General features: G+C 42.9%; 1 protein-coding gene across 1 annotated transcript in view; it reads right to left on the reverse strand.

Annotated features, from left to right (window-relative positions):
- Window positions 1–24,660, reverse strand: part of SLC37A4 (solute carrier family 37 member 4) — a 345,044-nt gene that overhangs the window by 40,183 nt on the left and 280,201 nt on the right. The window contains exons 9-10 of the mRNA XM_044079443.1: window positions 4,586–4,651; window positions 3,125–3,263 (exon numbers count right to left, since the gene is read on the reverse strand). Coding sequence (XP_043935378.1) covers window positions 3,125–3,263; window positions 4,586–4,651 — 205 coding nt within the window. The remainder of the gene's footprint in view (window positions 1–3,124; window positions 3,264–4,585; window positions 4,652–24,660) is intronic.

The raw sequence follows: 24,660 nt of genomic DNA on the forward strand, positions 1-24,660 counted from the left end.
TCTCCCTTTTTGGTTTTGTCATGTGTAAAATAATATCGTCTGCAAATAGAGCCAGCTTTTCCTGAGTACCATACCAATTACATCCTTGGATTTCAGAGTCCCTTATTCTCTTTGCCAATGGTTCTAAATATAATGAAAACAACAAAGGGGAAAGTGGACAACCATGCCTGGTTCCTCTACTAAAGCAAAAATTATCGGAGAGGACCCCACCCACTTTAATTCGTGCCTCCGATCCCTCATATATTCTTCTAATCAACCTTATAATTGTATCAGGGAAAACAAATACTTCCATTGCCCTGCTCAAGAAGTCCCAGTCTACTCTGTCAAATGCTTTCTCTGCATCAAGACCCACCAATAAAAGTGGTACTTTCTTACATTCTGCTTCCCTCTGGATCATCAATGTTCTGTTAATATTGTAAAATGTTTGCCTCCCCTCCACAAAACCACACTGAGCCATATCGATCAATTTTGGCATCAGTTTTGCCAATCTTTTAGCAATTGTAGACATAAACACTTCATAATCATGGTTTAGTATTGAAATGGGCCTGTATGAAGCTGGATCCGATGGATCTTTACCCTCTTTAGGTATTACAGCTACCACCACCTTCTTCCAGGATGCTGGTACTTCTCCTCCTCTTAAAATACTATTAAACAAAGCCTTCCAGATCTTTATTAGTTTTTTTCCCTCCTAACTTCCAAACTTCCACAGGAATACCATCTATTCCTGGGGACTTTCATGTAGATTGGTTAGACATAGCCATTTTTATCTTATCCCTTCCTATCCTAAGTATTGTGGAATATTTTAAGAGAGTTTCAGATCTTTTGGGATACAAAATGAATGAAGCTCAAACAAAAGCAATAGTAGTAAATTATGTACCCACACAAACTGGTTCAGGAATGTCCATATTTATGGGGACATGACAAAATGAAATATTTAGGAGTATGGATTACAAATGACTCTAGTGTGGCAGCTAAGGATATGTGGGAAGAGACTAAACAAAAGATAATACAAAAACTGAGAAAATGGAAGCTTTGTTACATGGCTATGGATAGCAAGATAAAGCAGTTAAAATGTTTGTAGTCCCTTTAGACTTACACAAAGGTCAGGCATATTTTTATAAACAAAACGAAAAGATGTGGGTAGCAATTAATAAAGAAATGAAGGACTTTATCTGGGAGGGGAAGATGGCAAGAGTCAAGCTGGATAAGTTGATTCTTCCAGTAGAACAGGGCGGATATGGATTACCCAACTTGAAGGGGTATTTCAGAGCTACACAGTTAAGACTCCTATACATAAGCACAAGCAGAAAACTGTAATTCAAAGTGGAAAGGGATGATGATTAAACAGGGGGGAAGCTCAAGAAACAAGGAGAGACTGGGATTTTGAAAGTAGGTCTTTAAGGAGAACAACAATAATCATGCAGAATATTACATCTGTAAAGTAGCAGAAAGTATTCTAAGAACTAAACCAACACTGGAATGGTGAAAGGAGATTCTGCTAATAGGGGTGACTGCAATTAGGGATACAGACAATAGGCAAGAGGGGGCTGGAATCTATTGGAGAAAACTGGCAAAGGAACCAAGGCAATGGGAGCAAATATCTAGAGAGGGAAAGATGATAGAATGGGAAGATGCAATAATTTATTTGGACTGCAGGTTAAGAGATTGCCTTCCCTATCAGGGATTGATATCAGAGTACAGGCAAAGTGAAAGAAACTGGAGGTCCTAAATGAATGATCAGCACTGGTAGAGTTTTTAATAGAATCTAGAACAGAAGCTGCCATTAAAAAAGGAACAATTAGTACAGCATATAAAATATTGCACCATAACTATAATAATCAATCACAGAAGGAGGAGGTTAGAAAGGATTGGGAAGAGAGACTGGATTAGCAATTCACAAAGAAACAATGGGAGGATATATGCATGTCTCCCAAATATGCAGCAAAATCTAGAAGATTTAGGATTTTTGCCTGGAATATTTACACAGATATTTTTATACACCAAGTAGACTCCAGAGAGTTTTTCCTCGTGCAGACAGTAAATGTTGGAGATGTGAAGGGAAAGAAAGAGGTAACTGGGAACATATTTTCCGGGAGTGAAGTGAGTTGGCGGAGTGTAAGGATTCCCTGCGGGATGCACTGTCGGAGATGCTGAATGGGCAGATTAGTGTGACAAGGGAGATGATTTGTCTGAGCTATGATACAGAATCAGAACGAAAATCTAAACCAGCTATACTGGGAGTAGTGAACATAGTAAACAACTGGAACGGAGATCTTTAGAAAACGGCTGGAGCAAACTACATGGGAAAAATGGGAGTTGTGGGAACAATACATACAAGGGAGGGATAAGGTCTATAAGGTGGCAGGACTTAAATGAGCTATGTAATGTCAGAATGAGAAAGACTGGGTAGATTATAAGCAATGTATAATGTTTGCAACTGGGAGTCTGTCAGTATGATTTGTGTTGTAAAATGCTTGGGACTAAGATTTTGTCAGTGTGGTTTGTTTTCATTTATATAAATGCATGTCTGTAGTAAGTAATGGTTTAATGAAGACGTTTCTTGTTTAAAAAAAAAAGCAGGAATTGAATAATTTATGTAATATTGCTTAGGTTATATGATACTGTATATAGCAATACGTGAAGTATAAGGTTTATGTTAATATAGTTTGATTACTTTTATATGAATGTAAATTTGCCTATTTCACAGGTAATTCAATAAAGGTGTTTGAAAAAAAAAATAATTTAAATCCATATACTTGGAGGAAAATTTCTAATCATGCAACTACAATGGATGCCATTACAATTCATACCATGCCCTTTCTTAGCAGTGAAACATTTATCATCATACATAAATGTTCAAATCTCTTTAACTAATTATAAAACAATAGTAGTTCTCAACTTAAATTTTCTTTTAAATAGCAGAAAACAAGTAGGCCTTTACTGATTTCATGAGATTAGTGTCACTCGGAAAGACCTGAATAGATCTGTTTCTTCTCTAACTTTTATGTTTATGTGTTTTCCTGTAGCTCATAGCACTTTTCAATACAGAACACTTTTAATGCTCATTTGTGAAGTACCCTCTTCACACAAGGCCATAAATGACTTTCAGATCTGTGCTACTCACCATTAGCCATCAGGGCAACAATAGCATGGGATGTTCCACAAAAGCGAGAAGGTGCACTCTCATTGGCTATGACTCCAAATAATGCAATTGGTCCATAGCAAGAGAAGCCAAAAACAGCTCCCAGAAAAAGAATCCAAATCTGTAAAAAGAAAGAATATTAATAAAACATGCAAATGAAAGCATAAGTCTAGGGAAGAGCTCTATTTGCGAGTACTCATCCAAGTATCTCAATAACAATGTTTCCCTAAAGCAGGGGAAAAACAAGCATTACCCTAAACTCGCTTACATTCATTCATAAATCTCCTGTCACAGTACTTTAAAAAAGGCTGCAGGGAACAGCAGGGGTGACAAAGAGCAACAGACTGCAGAAACCAACGTCTAAGATGCAGTAGTGACTGTAAACACTACACAACAAAGAATCATTCACTATTTAAATGGCAAAAAGATGGGAATGCAACCAGCAGGCTCTTCCTAAGTGCTAGTCACCTAGAATGCCGCTACCTACTTGAAAAACATACTAACTGCTTACTGTCCCACACGCTACACATTAAAGAATACTGAAAGTATGAAACAATGTCACCAGTTGTAGCAATGTGCGGAAGTATCATGTCCAGAAAATACTTTCTTTCCTGTGTTAGTTTTATAAACAAGTGCAGCAATTTTATTAACGACAAAACTAGAAACAGAAAAGGAGACAGTCGTAGTCATAAAACCTTCTACAAGCAGTTAAGATTTTCTTCACACACACTATTTTTACAACATAGTTAAAACTTACTTAAGTTGACTCTTCTTTTACACTCCATCCCCACCAACATTTGAGGAGAAAGGGAATGGGCATATCAGGCCAGAATCGAGGACTCCTCAACCTAGTCAATTTGTGGTAAAGTCAGTTCCTGCGTACTAAAGGAGCCAACATGGATGCTGGTGGATTAACATAACTTGTTTAATAAAGGTTCCTCCAACAGTACTTACATGCTGGTTTCCTACACCTAATTAAGGAGTTGCAAAGGGAAAACAATGTTGGGTGCCTCAGGCCAGAGAAGCTTGCAAGGAGACATAGACAACAGACATATGTAACAGCAAGGAACCAGTACAACTTGCTACAAATTATTGTAGGTAACACCCGCTACATCTTCCCGTAGACAGCATAATGCCCAGGTACTTGTAAGGAAGCAAAAAACAAAACAGAAAAACAAACCCAGATTGCCCCCAACCAGACAAATCTTCCAACTGTATTCAGTCATGTTCCAGCAGACTTACTTTGCCCAGCATAGCTCTGTGCTGATGTTGGCATTCTCACTGTTTCTTAATAAAAAGTGTGTGAGGAGTTTTACAGTGATGATGCCCCTCTTCCTACTGAAATAACATACAAAAACACCACAGGGAGCAATGCAAAAAGGAGAACAGCTACAGAAGAGATTTAAAATGAGAAACCAAGTAAAGTAAGTGAAAAGCAAACACCTCCTGTTCAGACAGCCCCAAGAGGAGAGCGAAAGGGTGCAGAATCAGAGCCCACCATTCAGTGTCCTGCAGAGATGAAAACAAGCAGAGAAAGTCCGTCATTACTCAGTAGTTGAAAAGTCAATATCCACAGACAGACACATGCACACACAAGGAGTATTTATACAGTGAAGGTTAGTAAGAAATTAACACTCCGTATTTAACATACTAAAGAACACAGGAAGTTAAAAGGTTACAGGCAAAACTTCTACATTACACAATGCTTGTCCACTACAGATGGCTTGCCACTCTTGATTTTTTGTTACTCACCTACCTGTTTTTTTTTTTTTTTAATCAGAATGTGACACAGAACAAGCTCATCAGTTTAATTAACTGTTTCTTGTGCCTTAAAAAAAAGATAATGAAATATATAGGATAATTAACTTTTTGTGCATTTTTCATCACTCATGATCGGATGATAAAACAAAAGGATATCTCCAAGATGCAGAGAGAAAGAAATAAAACATCACAGGAACAAGAAAGTACAGTTGTGTACACTTACCATAAATGTAGATGTTCGAGTGTATTCACTGTTGCAGTCATTACATTTGGGTTATCTGCTTGCAGGTAGCCTTCAGTCGGCCTGATTAACAAAGTCTTGGGTCCTGTGTCAGTTGCTGTCCCTTCTTCCATGACATCAGGGGTATAAAACATGCAGCCAATGACACTACATCAGTTTTTCTTGCCCAAGATGTCAGGTGCCCTCCTAATGGGGAGCAATTAAATATAAAAGTACAATAATATACTTCCAACAAAAAAAGCAAATACACCAAAAAGTCTTTTAAGCATAGTAAAGGAAAGTAGAGGTATAGCCAAAAGAAATTAGGGGGCTGGAGGGAGGGTAACCAGGACTGCAACAGTGAATACACTTGAACATCTACATTTATGGTAAGTGTACACAACTGTACTATGTTCTTCGTGTTTCACTGTTGCAGTCATTACATTTGGGTAGATTCCTAAAGCTATGGTTGGGAGGAGGAATTTAGATAGCTATAAGGCCCTACAAGACTGCAGTGGCAGAGCCAGCTCTGGATTTAGAGAAAATTGGCAAATGATAATGCTTGGTGAAAGTATGCACAAAACTCCAGGTAGCAGCTTCTAGGATGTCCCTGGTAGTGATGCCTCTGAGAAAGGCTGTAGAGGTAGATGCAGCCCTGGTGGAGTGAGGTCTGATCCCCTGGGGGAAAGGTTTTCCATGGTGCTTATAGCAGAAATGAATGCAATGGCCTATCCATTTAGAAATGGTTTGCTTTGAAATAGCCTTCCCCTCTGCCCCTGCAGCAAATGCCACCAGCAGTTGTTCAGATTTCCTTTGAGGTTTAGTCCTGTCCAAGTAGAATCCAAGATGCCTGTGCACATCTAAGGAATGCAGTTTCCGTTCCCCTTTATTCTGCGGATTGGGAAAAAGTTGGCAAATGAATAGACTGATTAAGAGCCACACTGGATACCACCTTGGGCATGAAGGATGGACTGGTTCTGAGAGACACCCTGTCCGCATGAAAGATGATGAAAGATTCAACTGCCATAAGGGCCTGTAATTCAGATACCCTTCTAGCTGAAGTGATTGCTAAAACGAAAGCTGTTTTCCAAGAAAGACATTTTAAGTCTGCAGTAGCAGCTGGCTTGAAAGGAGGTAGAGTGAGTTTCTCATAAACAAAGTTAAGGTCCCAGGCTGGGGTTGGAGCTCTCCAGGTGGTCTCAAATTTTTGGCCACTCTGAGGAACTGCTTGAGCAGTGGATGAGAGAAGAGGGGATGTTCTGTGCTATAATGAACTGAAATGGCTGAAGCGTGGATTTTAATGGAGGAAAAATACAGGCCCTTGTGTAGCATCTCAGTTAAGTATTGTAAAATCTGAGGTAAACTGGGCACTGCTGTGCTCATCCCCTGAGATTGGTTCCGGGCACAGAATCTTTTCCATTTTTCAGCATAAGATTTTCTAGTACTAGGCCTCCTTGCCTCTAAAATGATATCTATCACAGGTTTACTGAGGGATGGTAGAGGAGAGATTATGTAATTAACCAGGCTGCAAGGTTCAGTGTTAGAAGCTGAGGGTGCAGAATCTGGTTCTTCTGCTGAGACAACAGGGAAGGAGTCTGAGGCAGGTGCCATGGGGATAACCGTGCCTCACTGCGCAGGAGGGGTTACCAGTGTTGGCATGGCCAGTCTGGAGCAATCAAAATCATCCTTGGTTTGTCCTGTTTGATTTTTAGTAGTACTTTGGAAAGCAGAGGCAGAGGGAGAAGGCATAGACAGATAGCTTTTTCCAGCTGAAGGACAGAGCATCCACTTTCCAGGCTTGCTTGTGGGGAGTCCTTGTGCAAAATTTGTCCAATTGGTAGTTCTGGGGAGAGGCAAACAGGTCTATATCTGGGCTCCCCCACTTGCTTGTCAACATGTTGAAAATCCTTGGTTCCTGTTTCCACTCATGTGGGTCCATGAGGTTTCTGCTTAGTCCGTCTGCCAGTGTATTCAATTTTCTTGGCAGGAATTGAGCTTGTAGAAGCACTTGGTAGCTCAAGGCTGTGTTCCACAATGCCATGGCTAGTCTGTAGAGAGGGTAAGAATTTGTACCCCCCTGCTTGTTTATGTACCACATAACAGTGGTGTTGTCCATCTTTACCATAAGTTGTCCTGGAAGAATGTGGTCCTTGAAGGCTGTCAGAGAATTCTGTACAGCTAACATTTCTGTTTGATTGATATGCAGGTGCATTTGACTTGGGTTCCATTTGCCCTGAATGCACTTCCCTGCCAGGTGAGCCCCCCATGCATAGTCTGATGTGTCTGTTTAGGGTTTGGGCGGCAAGGGGTGGTGTGAAAGGTAGTCCCTTGTTTTGGTGGCAGGCCTCTGCCCACCAAAGGAATTCTAGGCGTAGGCAAGGTATGATAGGAATCATTGCTTCTAGATCTTGAGAATGTTGACACCATAGGCTTTTTAGATACCACTGTAGTTTCCTCATATGCAGTCTTGCATATGGAATTAGAAGAATGCAGGAGTCCATGAACTCCAAGGCTTGCAGAATTTGTCTTGCAGATAGCAGGGTTTTTGTGGCCACTTGTCTGAAGTAGGTTGTCAAATGAATTTGTTTCTCTGGCGTGAGGTAAGCCATCTGGGAAGTTGTATTCAAGCTTGCTCCCAGGAATATAATTTGCTAACAGGGTACCAGGTGTGATTTCTTTTCATTTATGGTGTACCCCAGACAAGTTAGAACCCCTTTGTACAAAGGCCAGAAGATTCAAAAGTATGTCCTGGCTTTCTGCCTCAATTAGACAATCATCCAGGTATGGGTATATTTGAATATTTCTTTGCCTGCAAAATGCAATAACTGGAGCTAGGCACTTTGTGAATACCCAGGGTGCAGTAGATAAGCCAAAGGGCAGTGCAGAGAAGTGATAGCGCATGTAGCCTGCTTTGAAACATATGTATCTTCTGCAAGATTCCCTGATTGGGATGTGCAGGTATGCTTCTTTTAAATCTATGTTGCCAACCCGGCATCTTTGCCTAGCATAGGAAGTAATTGGTGAAGAGTCAGCATCTTGAATTTTGGAATTTCCAAAATGGTGTTTAGAGTAGACAGGTCCAGGATAGGACGTCATGAATTGTCTTTTCTGGGTACCAGGAAAAGTCTCGAGTAGAAACCTTGTCCCTTTTCCTCTTCCGGTACCAGTTGAATAGCCCCCATGCTTAAGAGAAAGTACTTGTTTTTTGGTCCTCTGCCCACTGATTTTGGGGTAGGTCCGGCCACCCGCTTGGTGTTGGCATCATGTGGAAGTGAAATATGTATCCCTGGGACACTACATTTAAAACCCATTTGTCCTGGTTAATGAGTTCCCAGTTCTTTGCATGAAGAGAAATCTTTCCCCCCCCAAGGGGCAGTCAGTTGATAAAAATTTTAAACGGAAGTCATTGAGACAGTTTACCATAGGGGAGAGTCTTATTACTCCCAGATTTGGAAGTGGAGGCCTCCCACTGCTTAGTCCTGTGTGTCCCCTGGGACTGAAACCTGGGGCTTTTGCTGTGTCTGGGTTTGGCTTGAGAAGACCTGGAAGGGGCTGGAAAGGACCAATTCTTAGAGGGCCAGTGCCTACTAAATGTAGGAGGCTGAACTTGTAAGAAATTTTTAACAACTTGTATAGATTTAGCTTTACCTTCCATCTTTTTAAGAACTTCCTCAGCCTTGTTGCCAAACAGGCAGTCCAGATTTAAGGGACCATCCAACAATTTAGCTTCAACATGATTAGGCAAGGATTGCTCCTTTAGCCAAGCATGCCTTCTGAGCACAGACCCAGTAACAGCAGCCCTGCAAGAGGCCTCTAATGAATCAAAACCACATTGCAAAGTATGTTTTCCAACTTGTTCAGCAAAATGCATTAAATCCTGTAATTCTTTATTTTCCACACAGTCAGGAATCAACATCATTTTCTGTTTAAGCCATCTAATAACATGTTACTGATACTTTAACATATGAAACTGGCAGTTTAAAGCCCTAATGGCCAAGGTTGCCGAAGTGTAAACCTTCTTACCCCCATCTACCCAGCGCCCTGGAGTCCCTATCAGAAGGGATAGGATTTTTAGCAGTAGAAGCCTTAATGCCCTTGGGCCCCTGTGAAATAGTCTCTGGATCCGCAATAGGATTTTTAAAAAGGAACTTGTGTGACTCAGGGACCCTGTAGTACCTGTCAGGTTTTATGGGAGCAGGAGGCAAGGAATCAGGGGCCAAACTAGATTCCGAAAAAGCATCATCAACAATGTCTAGTACAGGAGGAATAGCTAAAGGCCTATGCTGAGGTAGGAGTAAGAAATCCCTAAGCCTCTTTTTTTAATCGGAAAAATCCTGGCTTTCCCAGTGGAAATGCTCTCTTAGAGTATGCAAAGTTTCCCCAAAAGAAAAATCCTCTGGAGGGGAAGCAGAGGGAATGGAGTCCTCTGCATCAGAATCCTTATAAGTAGATAAGGGCAAATCCAAATCATCAGAAGAATCAGAAAAAATTGAATCCTGGTCAGAAGATTCATAAACCACTTCGGTCCTAGGCCTCTTATAAAGGGGGGGGGGTGTTGGAGAAATATATACCGAACAAGAGAGGTCCCAGGACTGAGCCTTGTGGGACGCCACTTGTAACTGGTTTGGTGTCTGACATGGCTCCAGCAATTCTAACCATGTGGGTTCTGTGCTTCAGCCAGTTTGCAACCCATCTAGTGACATAGGGGTTTATATTTAAGCTGGTGAGCTTATCTATAATGCCCGAGTGGGGTATTGTATCGAAGGCTTTTGCGAGGTCCAGGTAGGCTGTGTGGACCACCTTCCCCTCGTCAATGGCCTTGGTGACTGTTTCAAAGAAATCGACCAGGTTTAAGAGGCAGGATCTGCCCTTAAAGCCAAACTGGGTAGGATCCAGTGTCTGTAGGTCCCCAATATCTTTATTTATGAGGTCCATGATGATCCTTTCCATAGCTTTGCAGACCAAGCTAGTCAGGCTTATGGGGCGATAGTTTCCAGGATCCATTGAGGCACCACCTTTGTGGAGAGGGACCACTGTTGCTGTACGCCACTCTTTGGGTACATATCCTGTAGTAAAGGTTGAGATTGAACAGTAGTTTTATGTTTGGGTTTAGCTCTTCTTGGAGTTCATGTAGGACGCAGCCCGGGACACCGTCTGGTCCCATTGATGCTGTGTTTTTTGCTTTGGAGAGGGCGGCTCTTACCTGAGCATCTGAGATGTCAGGGGGGCAGCACTCTGCTGGGAAAGATATTTGCCCTTTTGGTGGGGGGGGGGGAGTTTGTGCTGAACCTGTCAGCTAGGATGTTGGCAATGTCTGTGGGTTCGGTGTATTTTTCGTCATTTTGGACTAATTCTGAGAATATCTGGGAATTCCCACCCAGGTTTCTAACATAACTAAAGAAAGCCTTGTGATTATCCTTAGTGTCCTGTGCAATTTTTCTCTTGAAGCTGGCCTTAGACGATTTTATGAGTGCCCGTAGTTTTTTGCTAATACTGATCAGAGATGCCTTCCCTTTTTGGGATTTTGCTCTATCATGTAAGTAGCTTCCTCCTTCTATTGTATAGTTTATGGCTGGGGTCCACCAGACAGGATGCCTGCCTTTGGAGGATTGGGTCTTGGTTTTATTTGGGATTACATGATCCATGCATTCCTGAAGGTGTTCATAGAATGCGTTTATAAAGAATTCTGCGGTCTGGGCCATATTTTCCACAAGCCCGGGGGTTTTGAAGGATTCCACCTCGGTTTTGAGGAGTGTCAAATTTGCTTTAGAGAAGTTTTTCACTGTGGTTTTCTGGGCAGGGGGTGGGGTTGGCATGTGAATATCCAGTGAGATTAGTTTAGGTCAGCATTTTTTAAATATTTAAATTTTTAAAGTTTAAATAACACGTTGGCAATAATGGAACATAGTTGTTGATGTATATTTTTATATATATTTTATATGTATTTTGTACCTTTATAAAATTCTAGATAGATGTAAATATAGCTATACTTATAGACTTTTTGCTAAATATGTTGAGACGAAGTGAAAACTTTACCTTTACTTTTATTTTTTAACAAGGGAATATAGTGAGGTTTACTTTGATTGATAAACTGAACGTTTCTTTACGTGTGTACACTTGAACTAGTATTCAGTGGTTTACAATTGTGTTTCGTAGTTTGGTTATGACTACGATTTAAATGAGGCATATGTGGTATAATATTATTTACAAATACAGTGGATTCTTTCAATTTACGTATTTGTTTATTACTTTTTTCATTTTATTTTATTTAGTTTATTTTTTTCAATTTACATTTCTAGTTTAACGCAATGACATTCGCTGTGTTGCATTGAGTTGGACTGGTTCAACTAGTTAGACTAGTTTTAAATGACCACTTTAAAGTATTTCTAATTAATTTCATTGCTCTGATTGGGGCATTAAGTGGCTTTAATTGATTGACTATGAAATGATGTAGTAATTTATGTACTATTTAAACCAAGTCATTTTTTAGTACCAGTGTTTGTCTGAAGAAGTTCGGACATAGTTCCGAACGAAAAACGCTTGGAGTGTTTAACGTGATTTGCCTTGTATGTGCCTTGCTTTTAAATAAACTACTGCCTGTTCAAATGTGGATTGTCACTTGAGAGTACTGCTTAACCAACGTAATCTTGGATATTCCTGGTTCTTCCTGAAGAACGCCACCTCGTATGCTTTGGTGATACCGTCCCCTCTTTTTTTACTGTTGTGCTGTTTTGTTTCTACTGCTTAAGTTGTTCCATAGCATTTGAGTTTATAAATTCTAGGAACCTTTGGGCTAGGGTGTTGGAGCTAGAGTAATGCTCCCAGTCTATGTTTGGGTAGTTGAAGTTGCTCAATATAATGGTGTTTGGAGAGACCTTCATATTTTCCAGTGTTCTCAGGAAGGCCAAGTGGGGTTCCTGGGTTTGGGAGGGTGGTCTGTAGCAGGCTATAAACTGGAAGGTAGTTTTACCCACTGTTAGTTGCACATGGATAGTCCCTGATGCTTCGTGCTGTGCCACCAACCTGGATGTGTGGGTATCTTTGACGAATATTGATACTCCCCCTTCTTTTGTGGTTCGGTCCAAGCTTTGGGGCCAAAAAGCATGGTATGAGGTACAACCTGGTAGTGCTGGGGTGCTCTCGGGAGCCTTGAACCAGGTTTCTGTTACTGCAAAGAGATCAATGTTCTCCATGCTAAGGAGAGTTTCGAGTGCATGCATCTTGAGGTTTAGACTTCTGGCGTTGAGTAGCATTACTCTTAGTTTCTTATCCCTTGTGATACCTATGGAGGTGGGTTTGTCTTTTGAGCCTTGCCTAAAAAAGGAACTATGGGGGTGGCAAGAGCCTTTGCCAATATCCGAAAGCCAAGGGGCGACAGGTGCAAGCCATCCCTAGCGAAGCACCATGGCTTGTAAGCATTTCATCCCAGCCTGACAGGCATTGGATCCCCTTTGAATGACACCAATACTTAAGCCAATTGTTGAAATTGATCATCTTGTCTTCATATTGTGGCATCATTCTTGGTGAGCGTAAGATGCTACTCAAGGTCAGGGTCATACCAGCCTGGGCTACATGCTCAGAGAGCTCCTCTATGTCTCTTTTCATGTAGTCCAGGGAGGTACATCTCAGGTCATTCACACCAGCATGGACAATGACTGAGTCATTCGATATCCGAAATATTTAGAGACAAAAATATACCAACGACAGATAGTGCACTGATTAAATAAATCACAAAACCAACAGTAAGGTACATCGTGGTCAGGGCATAAGCAAGGAATGCAGTACAAATTAAAATCTTTATGAGGTATTTGCTTTCCACAAGTAATGCAATTATTAACTTTTACTGACATCGGAAAGGAGCAAGAAAAAGTTTCCCCAGTGGGGTACTTAGCTTTAGTTGAAGACTTTGGTTCTGAAACTCAAAAATGTAAATTTCAGGAGTTGGCCGACTGGCACTTGCGAACTGCTTCTGCTTTGGGCACCACACGGCAAGAAAGACTGATGTAATGGCGTCAGCTGCATGTTTTATACCCCTGACGACCTGACGTCATGGAAGAAGGGACAGCAACCGACGCAGGACCCAAGACTTTGTTAATCAGGCTGACTGAGGGCTATCTGCAAGCAGATAACCCAAATGTAATGACTGCAACAGTGAAACACAAAGAACATCAGCTGTGGTGAAAGACAGTACTGTTCTTGTGAGCACACAAGTCTGACAAGCTTTGACTAGCTGTAACTGATACTAACCTCCATCTCTTAGTTGAGCAAGTAAAAATCTAAGGGGAAATGAAACCCAATGTGACTAGGAATAAGTAATAATCTGTCAAAAAATGTGTATAAAAACATTTCTGTCATTTTAGTGACCCATGACAAACACAGCCTTAATCCAAAGGGTGGTCATCACAAAAACGAGAGAAAGAGAACAGTGACACAGAAGGTCACACAAAGGGATAAAGGCAGGATTAGGACTGCAATTCTTCACCTAAAACAGCTGTCCACAGTAAACAACAGCTGGCTACAGACATGTTGACTTAGCAAAACCTGACCTTTATTTTGCAAGCTTTCACTTTTTTCCCCACCGCTCATCTATTTACCATTCTTTTTCAAGGCAATCCCTTTCTGTAGAAATATAACCTGATGGACTGGGGTAGACAACATGAACCATTCTTCACGGACTTTGTTTTGCTGTTTATTGGATTTCGTAAAAAAATAAAATCGCTCATTTGATTACACTTCTGCCCTTTATATACATGTGTATGTATATTTATACATATGTGTATCTTATTTCTTCTTTTTCTTTTTAGTCTTTCTTCCTTCCTTTCACTTTACTTACCCCTCACATTTTGAATTCTCATCTGTCACTTTTATCTCTGCTTCCATCACAGTTCCTTACACTTTTTCTTCTCATATCTGTGATATTCTACATACTGTATAGATTTGTTAGAACTTTTTAATGTACATCTTTATTACATATTGCACTCAATGTATCTGTAGTTATCAAAGTTTAAAAACCTATCATTTTTAACACTGTAAATTTGTCTTGCCTTACAGCATGCGTAGTGGCTGAATCAATCAATCAACTCGGTTAAGAGCCAACAACGGCTGGCTAACCAGGTGACAGCAAGCCATAGCCGGCCTTAGTCACAGGCCAACTAGGCGGTCAACTAAGGTGCCATTCTAGCATGGGTGCTTTTCCAGTATTTATTTGGTGTAGGTAGACCAGGATGGGGGCACCGGATAGTGTGGTAGGGGGTGCCGTGGAGCCCTTTTACCTAGGGCACCAGTTGACCTAAGGCCGCTCCTCATCATTTGTCTGTGGCAGGTCAGCTCGGACTCAAGTTTCAGCGAGGAATGGAAGGGTAGAGGAACAGGGAGGCTCAGGATAGGTCAGGAGGGTTAGGGTGGGATGTTGTAGGGTAGTACTGAAAAGGCTGGGAACAAAGTAAATTGTTTTTTCAGTTTCTCCCTCAGCAGCTTCCCCTGCCAGCCCAAACCTTCATAAAAGCAGGGGGAAGTTGGCAGTCAGAACACGGTCATCAGAAAGGTAGTTAAGGCACCCGGTGACCTACAAGGGTGATCGCATCAGTGGTCAAGAAGGAATTTCCTGTTTTTTCCCACTGGGTTTTTCAGGTTTTCACCTTCTCCTTTGGTTGAGACAGACTGCCTAGGCTAGGTTGCCTAGGTCATGTAAGTGGAAGGCAGGAAAGGTAAGGGAGGCCAAGATAAGTGGGGGTCTCATAACTTCAGCTGACCTTCCACAGGCCACACAACCCCAAGGGATTGTTGCCCGGGGACTAACCAGCCTAGTCTTGGCTCCTCAACAGACTGTAAGGCGGTCCAGAGGAACAGAGTAAAAAGTGCTGTGGGTAAGATTAATCAAAAGGACCAGATATCGACAGTGGTCTCTATTGTTCTGTAGTGTTTAGGGCACTGTATGAAGTAAAGAAATGGCCTCTATGAAATTTCTGCCTTGCGCACATCTCAAAATAATTGGCTTCAATCAGTAAGGATAATTGGCAGTAACTGGCAATAAACACATGGTTGTGGCTACTTAATCCACCTGATGTCTTTGTGTTTTTATTAAATATAACAATGATGGTGATGTCGATGTAAAGTGAGGAGGATGGCGATGCAGAATGATTTACAATGTGCTGAAATGGTCATACAAATGTTGTTAATGGGTTAACATCCTGCCATGCATCAATGGTTACAGATTAAGTGCTTTGACAAATTACAAATAATGGTTTGCTAGTTTAGTAAAGGGCAGGGAGAACTGTACCAATCTTGAACAATGATGGCTGGCTAGTCAGGTCACAGCAAGTGGTCTTTTGTCTGAGGCAGGTTAGCTCAGACTCAGGTGGCCTGTGAGTAATCACAAAGCAGGGCTGGTGAGTTGAAGCCTGTGTTGGTTGAGGATTTAAGACTGGAGTGGTGGCTTAACTGTATACAAAAAATAACTTTAGGCATGTTGGGACCTTAGCAGGGAGTGAAACAAGGGAGGGAAGTAGCTAAAGGATTAAAAAAGTAGTAAGTTAACAGACATTTTTCTTTTTGTGTTGTTTTTACTGTTAGATGGAGCAGCATATTCAAGCACAAGTAAAGGCTATGTTACTCCTTAAAGGGAAAGACTGGTGGAAGGATTTATACTGACAGACAATGGGGTCAGGGCAGTTGCAGGTTCCTTCTTCTGTGATTAACACCCAACCTGGGAGTAATAGGCCCCTTGACCCTCAAGCAGGACCAAGCACAGGGTTTCAAGTTTTAGAAGGAAGCAGGAAAAAGACTAAAAATGAATTCTTCCAAGACAGAAACTTGAGATCACTAGATACAGCTGGTTCGAAGGGCTTTTGTGTTAAGGACTGCAACACCAAGGTTAAATCCCAAGGTGGGGAAGGATCTTTAATAGGTGGTCTGAGAAGAAATACCCCTTTGAGAAAGGCTTTACATAGTTTAGAAGAAAAGATAGGAGTCATAGGACCCTCACTCAGATGGAAATTAGAAATGGCCGGCATCTGGAACTTAAACGGAGAAACTAGCGCCTTCCTGAAAAAGAGAAGTTAAGAACAGCAAAATATCAGGAAATGGACCCAAATTACATTGTCTGGCCCAAATAGAAAATCTTTTCCATTTACTGGAATACACCTTCTTTGTAGATGACTTCTGACATGCCAATAAAATGCTTCTCACTGGAGAGGGGAGCCTAGACTGTGAAAAGATCACTGAAACTGGAGGAACCAAGTGGTTAGATGAAGAGTATGGAGACTGGGAAGTGGAAGCCCCTGGGGATGTGAGATAAGATCTGGAAATGGCTCCAATATCTACGGAAGACATTTCAGATGAGACCGAAGGAGGGAGAACTATAACCAATGATGCCAAAAGGGGGCAATGAGGATGACAGGGGTCTTCAGGTGGCAAGCTTTCTGTAAGAAAATGGGGATTAGGGGAGTAGGAGGGTAAGCATAGAGGAGTCCCGATGGCCAATCGTGAACCAGAGTGTCCTTGGATGACTCCCCTTGTCAGGAGGATCAAGGCATAGTAGTTGCTGCATGTATGGCTGACTGGGGAGGCAAAGAGATCACAGCATGGTTGACCCCAATGGTGCCACTCGTGGGGACTCAAGGTAGACCTGCTGAGTTTGTCAGCCAGCACGTTGGAACTGCCGGGAATGCGAGTTAAAAAAAGAAAGCTCCTGGAAGACACTCTCAAGGTCTCTGCACAGGGGATAAGACCGTGTTCCCCCTGTTTGTTGATGTACCAGACCACCGCCATGTTGTCCACATGAATTGCTATGGTCCCCACAGGGAGGCACTCCTGAAAAGCGTGCAATGTTAGGAGAACTGCTCTCATCTCCCGGGCATTCATGTGCAACTTGGTCTCTGTGTGGCACCATATGCCTTGAACCGTTGTGCCCTGAAAATGCCCCACCCCTCACCCCAACAGGGAGGTGTCCGTGTTCACCGTGGTCTTGAGAGGGGGAAGATAAAAAGGCATGCCTAGAATTAGATCCTGTGATTAAAGTCAGCAAGCAAAATGATTTCTGCACACCTGAGTAACCCTGGCAGTCATGGACAAGAGGTGAACATGAGCAGACCACAGGATTGCCAGGGTCCATTGAAGCACCTGCATGTGATACCTGGTGAGTGGCAGTAACAGGATGGCAGCCGCCATCAAGCCTAACGCTTGAAAAATCAGATGAACCGATGGACATTCTAGAACTAACAAGCAAGAAACCTGATCTTGAATGAGCTGGACCCAATGTAATGGCAGTGCTTCAGTCTCTGACACTGTATCCAATTGTACTCTGATGAACTTGGAATAGGGAAAGATTGGATTTGGGCAAATTGACTGTAATGCATATATGCTGAAAGCGGTTGAGGGTATAGTTGGTGACCATTAGAAGTTGATGCCTCTTGAGTGCTGTAAAGAGCCAATTGTCTAGGTACAGAAAGACCCGGAATCCTTGCAGATGGAGATGAGCTGCCACCACTGCCATGTATTTGGTGAACACCCGGGGAGTTGTGGTGAGACCAAAGAGGAGGGGGCTCTGAATTGGTAGTGATCGGCTCCTAACCGAAAGTGCAAATGTCTCCTGGAGCACCCGTCGATCTTGATACGACAGTACTCATACTTGAGATCCAATGAGCACATCCAATCATCCTTTCGCTACAGAGGCAAAATGAACTGGACAGTGACCATCCAGAACTTGGACTTCTTGACTGACAGGTTCAGTTTGCTGAGATATAACATCGGGCATAGGTCCCCATCTTTTTTGGCACAAAAAAGAGGCGAGAGCAAGTTCCTCACCCTCATTTTCCTTTTGGGACCTCTTGGATAGCTCTTTTTTGAAGAGGGTCTTGGACCTCGAGGTAGGCCATCTCCCTTTGGTGGGGTAGAACATCTATGAGGGATTTTAGAACTGGAGGGGGCTGAGAAAAGGGAATGAAGTAACCCCTGGAAATAATTTATAACACCCACTGATTAGCGGTGAGACTTGTCCAGGCTAGTGGGAGAAGAGAGAATCATCTCCCACCTGCCTGCAAGGCATGGCAGTCAGGCAGCACTTCAGGAGCACTGAAAGGGCTTCTCTGAGAAAGGTTCTCAAGAGCCCTGATTCTGTAGACCTCCTCTGCCTCCTGGGATGGCACCTGCCATTGAATCCCCTGCCCCAGCCTGTAGAAGAGGATTCCTGGGGAGCATCCTGGAAGGGAGACAGAGTCCTGCAGAACCAAAGCTTCTTACTCCCCTTCTGAAACTTGGAAAAGGAATGTTGGGGAGTAGAAAACTTGATTCCCATTGCGGACAGAGTCTTGCCCTCCTGCTCATTGTAGGTTAAAGTTTCCTTGACAGATGGACCAAATAAGGTAGAACCATCAAAAGGGGTGTTAGTAAAGGACACCTTAAAGGGTTCCACAAACCTGCAAAGGCAAACCAGGCATGCTGTCAAATGGCAATGATGGTGCCTGCCGCTTGGTTGGTGGCTTCTGCTGCATTAGAGATCAGCCTCATTGAAGCATTAGATAAAGAAGTCAGAGTAGCCAGCTTAGGAGAGACAAGTTTAAGACACTCTGGGGGCAACAACTTTGTAAGGGACTAATAACTCAGACAGTAAAACCACGGCACGAAGTTCAAAACGAGCATAGTTTTATTAAATACAACTAAAATAGACTTAGCTCTTTCACCCAGTATGCTAAGGCATTATCAGAGCCCTTGTAAGGGAAGTGGTGAGTTCCGATATCAAATCCCTCTGAAGCCAGATAAAGTGTATAGTTGGTTGCTCTCAGTCCAAATGTAGCTGAGGCAAAAAATCACTTTCCAAAGCAGTCACCCGAGACTCCCTCTTCAGAGGATGTACCGAGGAGCTTTGTTTCACCATCTCCTACGTCACAGCGGCCACCACAGTGGCATTGATGGGGACTCCCTTATTCCAAAAGGTCTTAAACCCTTGGGAGGACTGAGAAACCTGTTGGCTTTCTTGGGTACCACTTCCAATGTGTCTGGCTCCTTCCAAGCCCTGCTGGTGATAAGTTCAATAAGCTCATGGGGGGGGGGGTGATACACCCAGATAGAGGAGCAGCCTGTCCCGAATGCCTTCAAGAACACAGATTCCTCTGTAGACCGGGTTTGGGAAGACCAACCACCTCTTTCCTTTAGAATTTCTACGAAGTCCCCAAAGGACACCTCCTCAGACAGTAGTCTGGGGGATCCATCTCCCTTCTTGAAATGGGTCTTCCATGAGGGACTTTCTGGAGGAGTCCAAATGTCTCCTCTTACACGTTCTCTTCCAAGGGGGGTTCCTCCATAGGGGGCTTGGGGGAGGACTCTGAAGAGACAGGGAGCCCAAGTGGGGGTAGTCCCCGCATGAAGGCGCTCACGGGAGACCTGACCCTGGAAGGATGAAAATGCCTCAGCACCCAAACCTGAGAGAGGCTGGGGAGGACCCAGAGAAGAAGGAGAGGTAACTGCCAGGCTGGACAAGGTCCTCTCTACCTCCCAGAAGACTGATGGACTGGAGGAGGCTCCCCTCTCCTCCCCCACAGCCACCCAGGGAGGGAGAAGAGACACCAATACAGCAACAAAGGCCCCTGATGATATCAGTCCCAAGCTGTCAAGTGTCAAAGCCCCCAAGGGAAGGGAGCAATCCGAAAATTCCAGCCCCAACCTCACCCCAGGGAGCCAGGTCTAACCTCATGGGGCCCAAGTGCAGTATGTTCCAAGAGCAGCAGAACACAGCCTGCCAGAGACCCTGATAGTGTCAAGAAGGAAGGGATACTGGACATGGTCGGCCTCTTACATAGAATGCTCTGATTCTGACATTCCAAACCTGGGTGTGTTGGAAGAGGAAAGTGAAGTCCCATGGATGGAGAATGTCCTCTAAGCATCTAAGCTGTGGATGGCAACAAGCCCAACTCAATTTGAGCCTTGAGGAAACTTCCAATCATCCTATCCATATCTGTGGGTAACAAACTTCTGGATGACTTGGAAGACACAGAAGAATGACCAGACCTAGCTGGAGATCCTGCCAATGTCCTACGATCCTGGGAGGGGGACAGACTCAAATGTATTAGATTCGATGACTTAGATCTGGAAGGGGGACTGTCTATGACTATCGGATCCAACAGTACAATCAGATCCGAAGCCCTGGTGGGATCAGACTCCTTAGTCGGCATGCCAGATGGATCCGACAAATGGGTCGGATCCGGAGAAGGTTTGTGCAGAGTCAGATCTAAAGGCGTTGAGGCCTCAGATCAGAGAGATTGATCCGAGGCTCTTGGAGCAGAAGAGCCCGGATCTGAAGCCATAGAGGCTGGACTCTGATCCAGGGATCTACAATCCGAGAGCCTAGGCTTGTTGGAGACCGAAGGAGACCCCTTGGAGGAAAGGGGAGGTCTCTTCTTAGGGTCCAGAAAAGCCTTAGAGGGACAGTATGAAGCCAGTAGACCTCCATGAGCTAACCCTTTTATGAGTAACTTGTTTCTGTGCTCCATGAGAGCCCTGGGGTTGAATGCAGCAAAAATGATGCATTCAACCTCCAGGTGAGGCTCTCCTAAGCAATAAATACACTCCTCATGCGAATCAGAATGAGGCATCTTTTGACCACACGAGGAGCCCAGCAGCTTGTCAGACATGTTCCAACCAAGCACACACGTGCACCAAGACAGAGAAAGCATCCACACACAACCCAACTGTACCAAACAAAAGGTGGGATAGAGAGCTAAAAACACTCAAAAACTACTTTCTCTCTCTCTTTTTTTTTAAAATTAGGTAACTAATGACTGGGGGGGACCCGCGGTGGTGATGCTGCGGTAGTGTTGTCGCCTCACAGTAAGATGCTGTCCGGTTCGATTTTCAGCTAGATCGTCTTCTGCGTGGAGACATGCATAAATGGGTGTACCTTCATTGAAGGTTGTGCGTCAGGCCTGGCAAGCCGGTACGTAAAAATCAACTACCAATCATTAGCGGATCGGAGTTCCGCTGTGGCAACCCCTAACTGGGAAAAGCTGAAAGACACAAACAAACAAACAAATGACTGGGGGGAAACAGAAACTAGCTAGAAAAGAGTAGAGAGGGGAGGCAACAGAAAAACTACCACAACTACTACACTTAACTACTTCAAAAAGGACTAAAGTAACCAAATAGGGAAGAACAACCGCAAAAGAAGTCACTTATCTGATAATTGAGTTAGAGCATCTGGAATCATGTCCGTAGCGTTTCCGTGGCAAATGTGATCTGAGGGTTGCAGGTCAGCAGGGGATTGTGAGAAGGGGAGGAGCTTGAGCTCTGGATCTGTCCATCACTTGCCAGCTTGGATCCGAGGTCAGATACAAGACCCATCTATAATGAATAATGACACGGATAGCATCAGATCTAGATGATTAGGTATTCCACTTATGCAGAGATTTTGGGGGAAAGTTGATCACTATGCGTTTTGCTCAAGGGGGTCAAAACTGCCTATGATATGATGAGGATTTACAGGAATATGAGGCTAGCATTCAGAGAAAGCCATGGTCATGGATGGATTTGGGTTTGTTATGCTGGCTGGACACTGGTGAGGGCTCAGTAACAACAGGATTGTGGGTTTCCAATTAGTTAAATTGAGAACAGTTTTAACAAATATGGGGTGCCCAGATATATGGGATCAATGGAAGGTCAGTTTGTTAAAGCAGATGGGTTAGCAGGATGGTGTTTTCAATATAATTTTGCCCACACTTGGAACCATTTACAATGCAAACCTTGATATCAATGCATGGCATGTGGAAAGACAAACCACCTGGCCATGAAACGCTTTTGTCTCTCGGGCCCCAAAACAAAAACTCTTGCATGCCATATCCCTTTAAAGGGTACACAGGACCCTCTTCTGACTCCAGTAAGAGGAGACATTTTATGCGACTGGTTCAAGCCTTACCCAGATAAATAGGCAGAAGCATTGATGGAGGAAGGATTTGCACCTGGGTTTAGGATACCGGCAAATGGTAAGAAAAAAGGGGGTATAATTAAGAACTTTGAAATCTGCAAGAGAACATCCAGTCATAGTTAAGGCTACGTGAAATAAGGAATTAGAAGTGGGCAGATTGGCAGGTCCACTTCCCTGCCCTCAGAAAAGAGCAATCTAGGTTTCACCTATGGGTGTAGTCCCCAAAAGGAAACCAGGTTGATTCCATCTCATTCATCACCTGTTATACCCTGAGTAAGAACTTGTGAGTGAATATGTAAATGGTGAAGGGACTTTAGTGCATTACGGTTCATTTAATGAGGCTGTTAGGAAGGTGCAGAAAAAGGGGCGAAGGGCCCTTATGATAAAAACAGGTACAGAGTCTGCTTTTAGACTTTCGCCCACTGCTCCTAAAGACCAGGGGTGGTTAGGCCTAGTTTTTTTAAGGTCAGTACTACATGGAGAAATGCATGCCAAAGGGTTGTTCAACTGCTTGTGCTACATTTGAAGTTTAGTACCTTTTTACATTTAATGGTGACACACAGGTTAGGGGAAGACAACATTGTACATTACTTGGATGATTTCTTATTTGTATGTGGAAAGATATGGGGGGAATGCTAATGACCAGCAGATACCATTGATGAAGTACGCAAAGAACTAGGGATGCTATTGGCAGAAGATAAATCAGAGGACCCAATGAACACGATCATTTTTGGGCATAGACACTGATGGCTTGAATGGTTTATGGAGACTTCCTACAGACAAGGTGCAGAGGTTACATTCAAAATTAAGTCAAGTGTTAGGTCAGACTAAAATGATGCTAAAACAATTGCAAGAGCTAGTAGGATTGATGAACTTTGCATGCAGAGTAATTCCGATGGGGTGTTCATTTATGAGGTGGTTTCCTGCCAACAAAAATCAAAAATGACAAACAACATAATCCAATCCTTCATGGAATTACACAAAGAAAAAAGTAATCATTGGCAAAAATACAGGAATATTAAATGCATAAAATACACACAGAAGCACTACCTCAGGTTAAGGCAGTGATCTGTTAATGAGCATCATCTTGTAGTACTGGGTTTGTATCCCTCAACTCCCATATCAAACTATGTGACTGATGAAGTCTCCTAACTAGACAATGTTTCTGGGAGTACTTTATGCCTTTAACATTCCTCTTTTAGCCTTCTTGGCTCAGTTGTTTCAGTAACTATCAGGATATAATTACATTGCCTTTTTTACTGATCTGTTTTTACTGTTTAAGAATGGGAGATGTATACATGTAGGACTGTTTTTTGTTTTCGTACTTTGTATAATCAAGGTTAACAAATAAATACAAAATCTGACATATACATATACATACACACAAACACACACACCCACACACACACCCTTATAGGCCAATTAACATCACCCGTTCACCTGCCAACACATCTTTGGAATGTGGACAGGAAATGAAGATCTCTGGCAATAACTCAAGAAGACAGAGAGCATAATGTAGACTCCACAAAGAAGGCATACAATTGCTTACTGACTCAACCCCAGTACCTGAAATCATGACATTGTTTTGGGAACAGCAGATGACCCAGTCAAGGAATTTGCTTCTGCCACATCTCTTGGCCAGCCCTGTGAAAAATCTTGCTGTCTGTGCTAGCCCACAGTGGGTCCACGATTGCTTACTGACTCCACCCCAGTACCTGAACTCATGACATTATTTTGGGAACAGCAGATGATCCAGTCAAGGAATTTGTTTCTGCCACATGTCTTGGCCAGCCCTGGGAAAAATCTTGCTGTCTGTGTTAGCCCACAATGGGTCCCTCATAAGGTGTCACCCACACACTGTCGGGCTGACTACAGGTCTTTGAATTCTGTGACAATCAGCCTATCCCAAAAAGTCCTCAAGTCTTTCTTACAAATTAAAAATGTTACTTGAGCCTCCCCATATGAAGAAGCACATGAAACACTGCACATAACAGAACTACTTTCTTTCTCCAATACAAATACACAGAGACACACATATATCAATGTTTGGCTTACTATACTATGACATCTAGCATAATTCCACATGCAAACAATACCAAACAGTTGACATTTTTTAAGATTTTCACATTTACTTGGGCCTTTCTTAAAACAGGCCTTTGCCTAGCCTGGGGGGGGGGGGCAGCTTCACCCAACTGAACTAAGCAGTACAACACAATACAGACTGACAGCAGAATGTGAATTGTGGGTTAAATGATGTCTAGCTAGTCAGGGTTTACATTCCTTAAAGTAGGCCTAGGCCTCCCCTGGCAGGACAGCCTCAGCATTTGGGACACACAGTACTACACCATATAAACTGGTATCAGATGCAAACAGGGGTCCAGATGGTTAATCCATTCTGTATTTACAAATTCCAACATAATGACCACTAGTTTAAATGTATGACACAACTACATGTGTTCATCTGTAAACAGACCTGGTGAAGATATGTACAAGCCCCGCTTTAACTGGTTTTACACATCACAGTGGAACACTAATGAGGGTTTTCCTCCAGTTTTTGTAACAGGAAAACTCCAGCGGTGCTGTTATGCAGGTCAGTCTGTTTTTGACAAGTCCTCCATGCACAAT

Source organism: Protopterus annectens, chromosome 8.part0 (genome assembly GCF_019279795.1).
Source record: "Protopterus annectens isolate FY-2018-M chromosome 8.part0, PAN1.0, whole genome shotgun sequence".
Taxonomy (NCBI): domain Eukaryota; kingdom Metazoa; phylum Chordata; order Ceratodontiformes; family Protopteridae; genus Protopterus; species Protopterus annectens.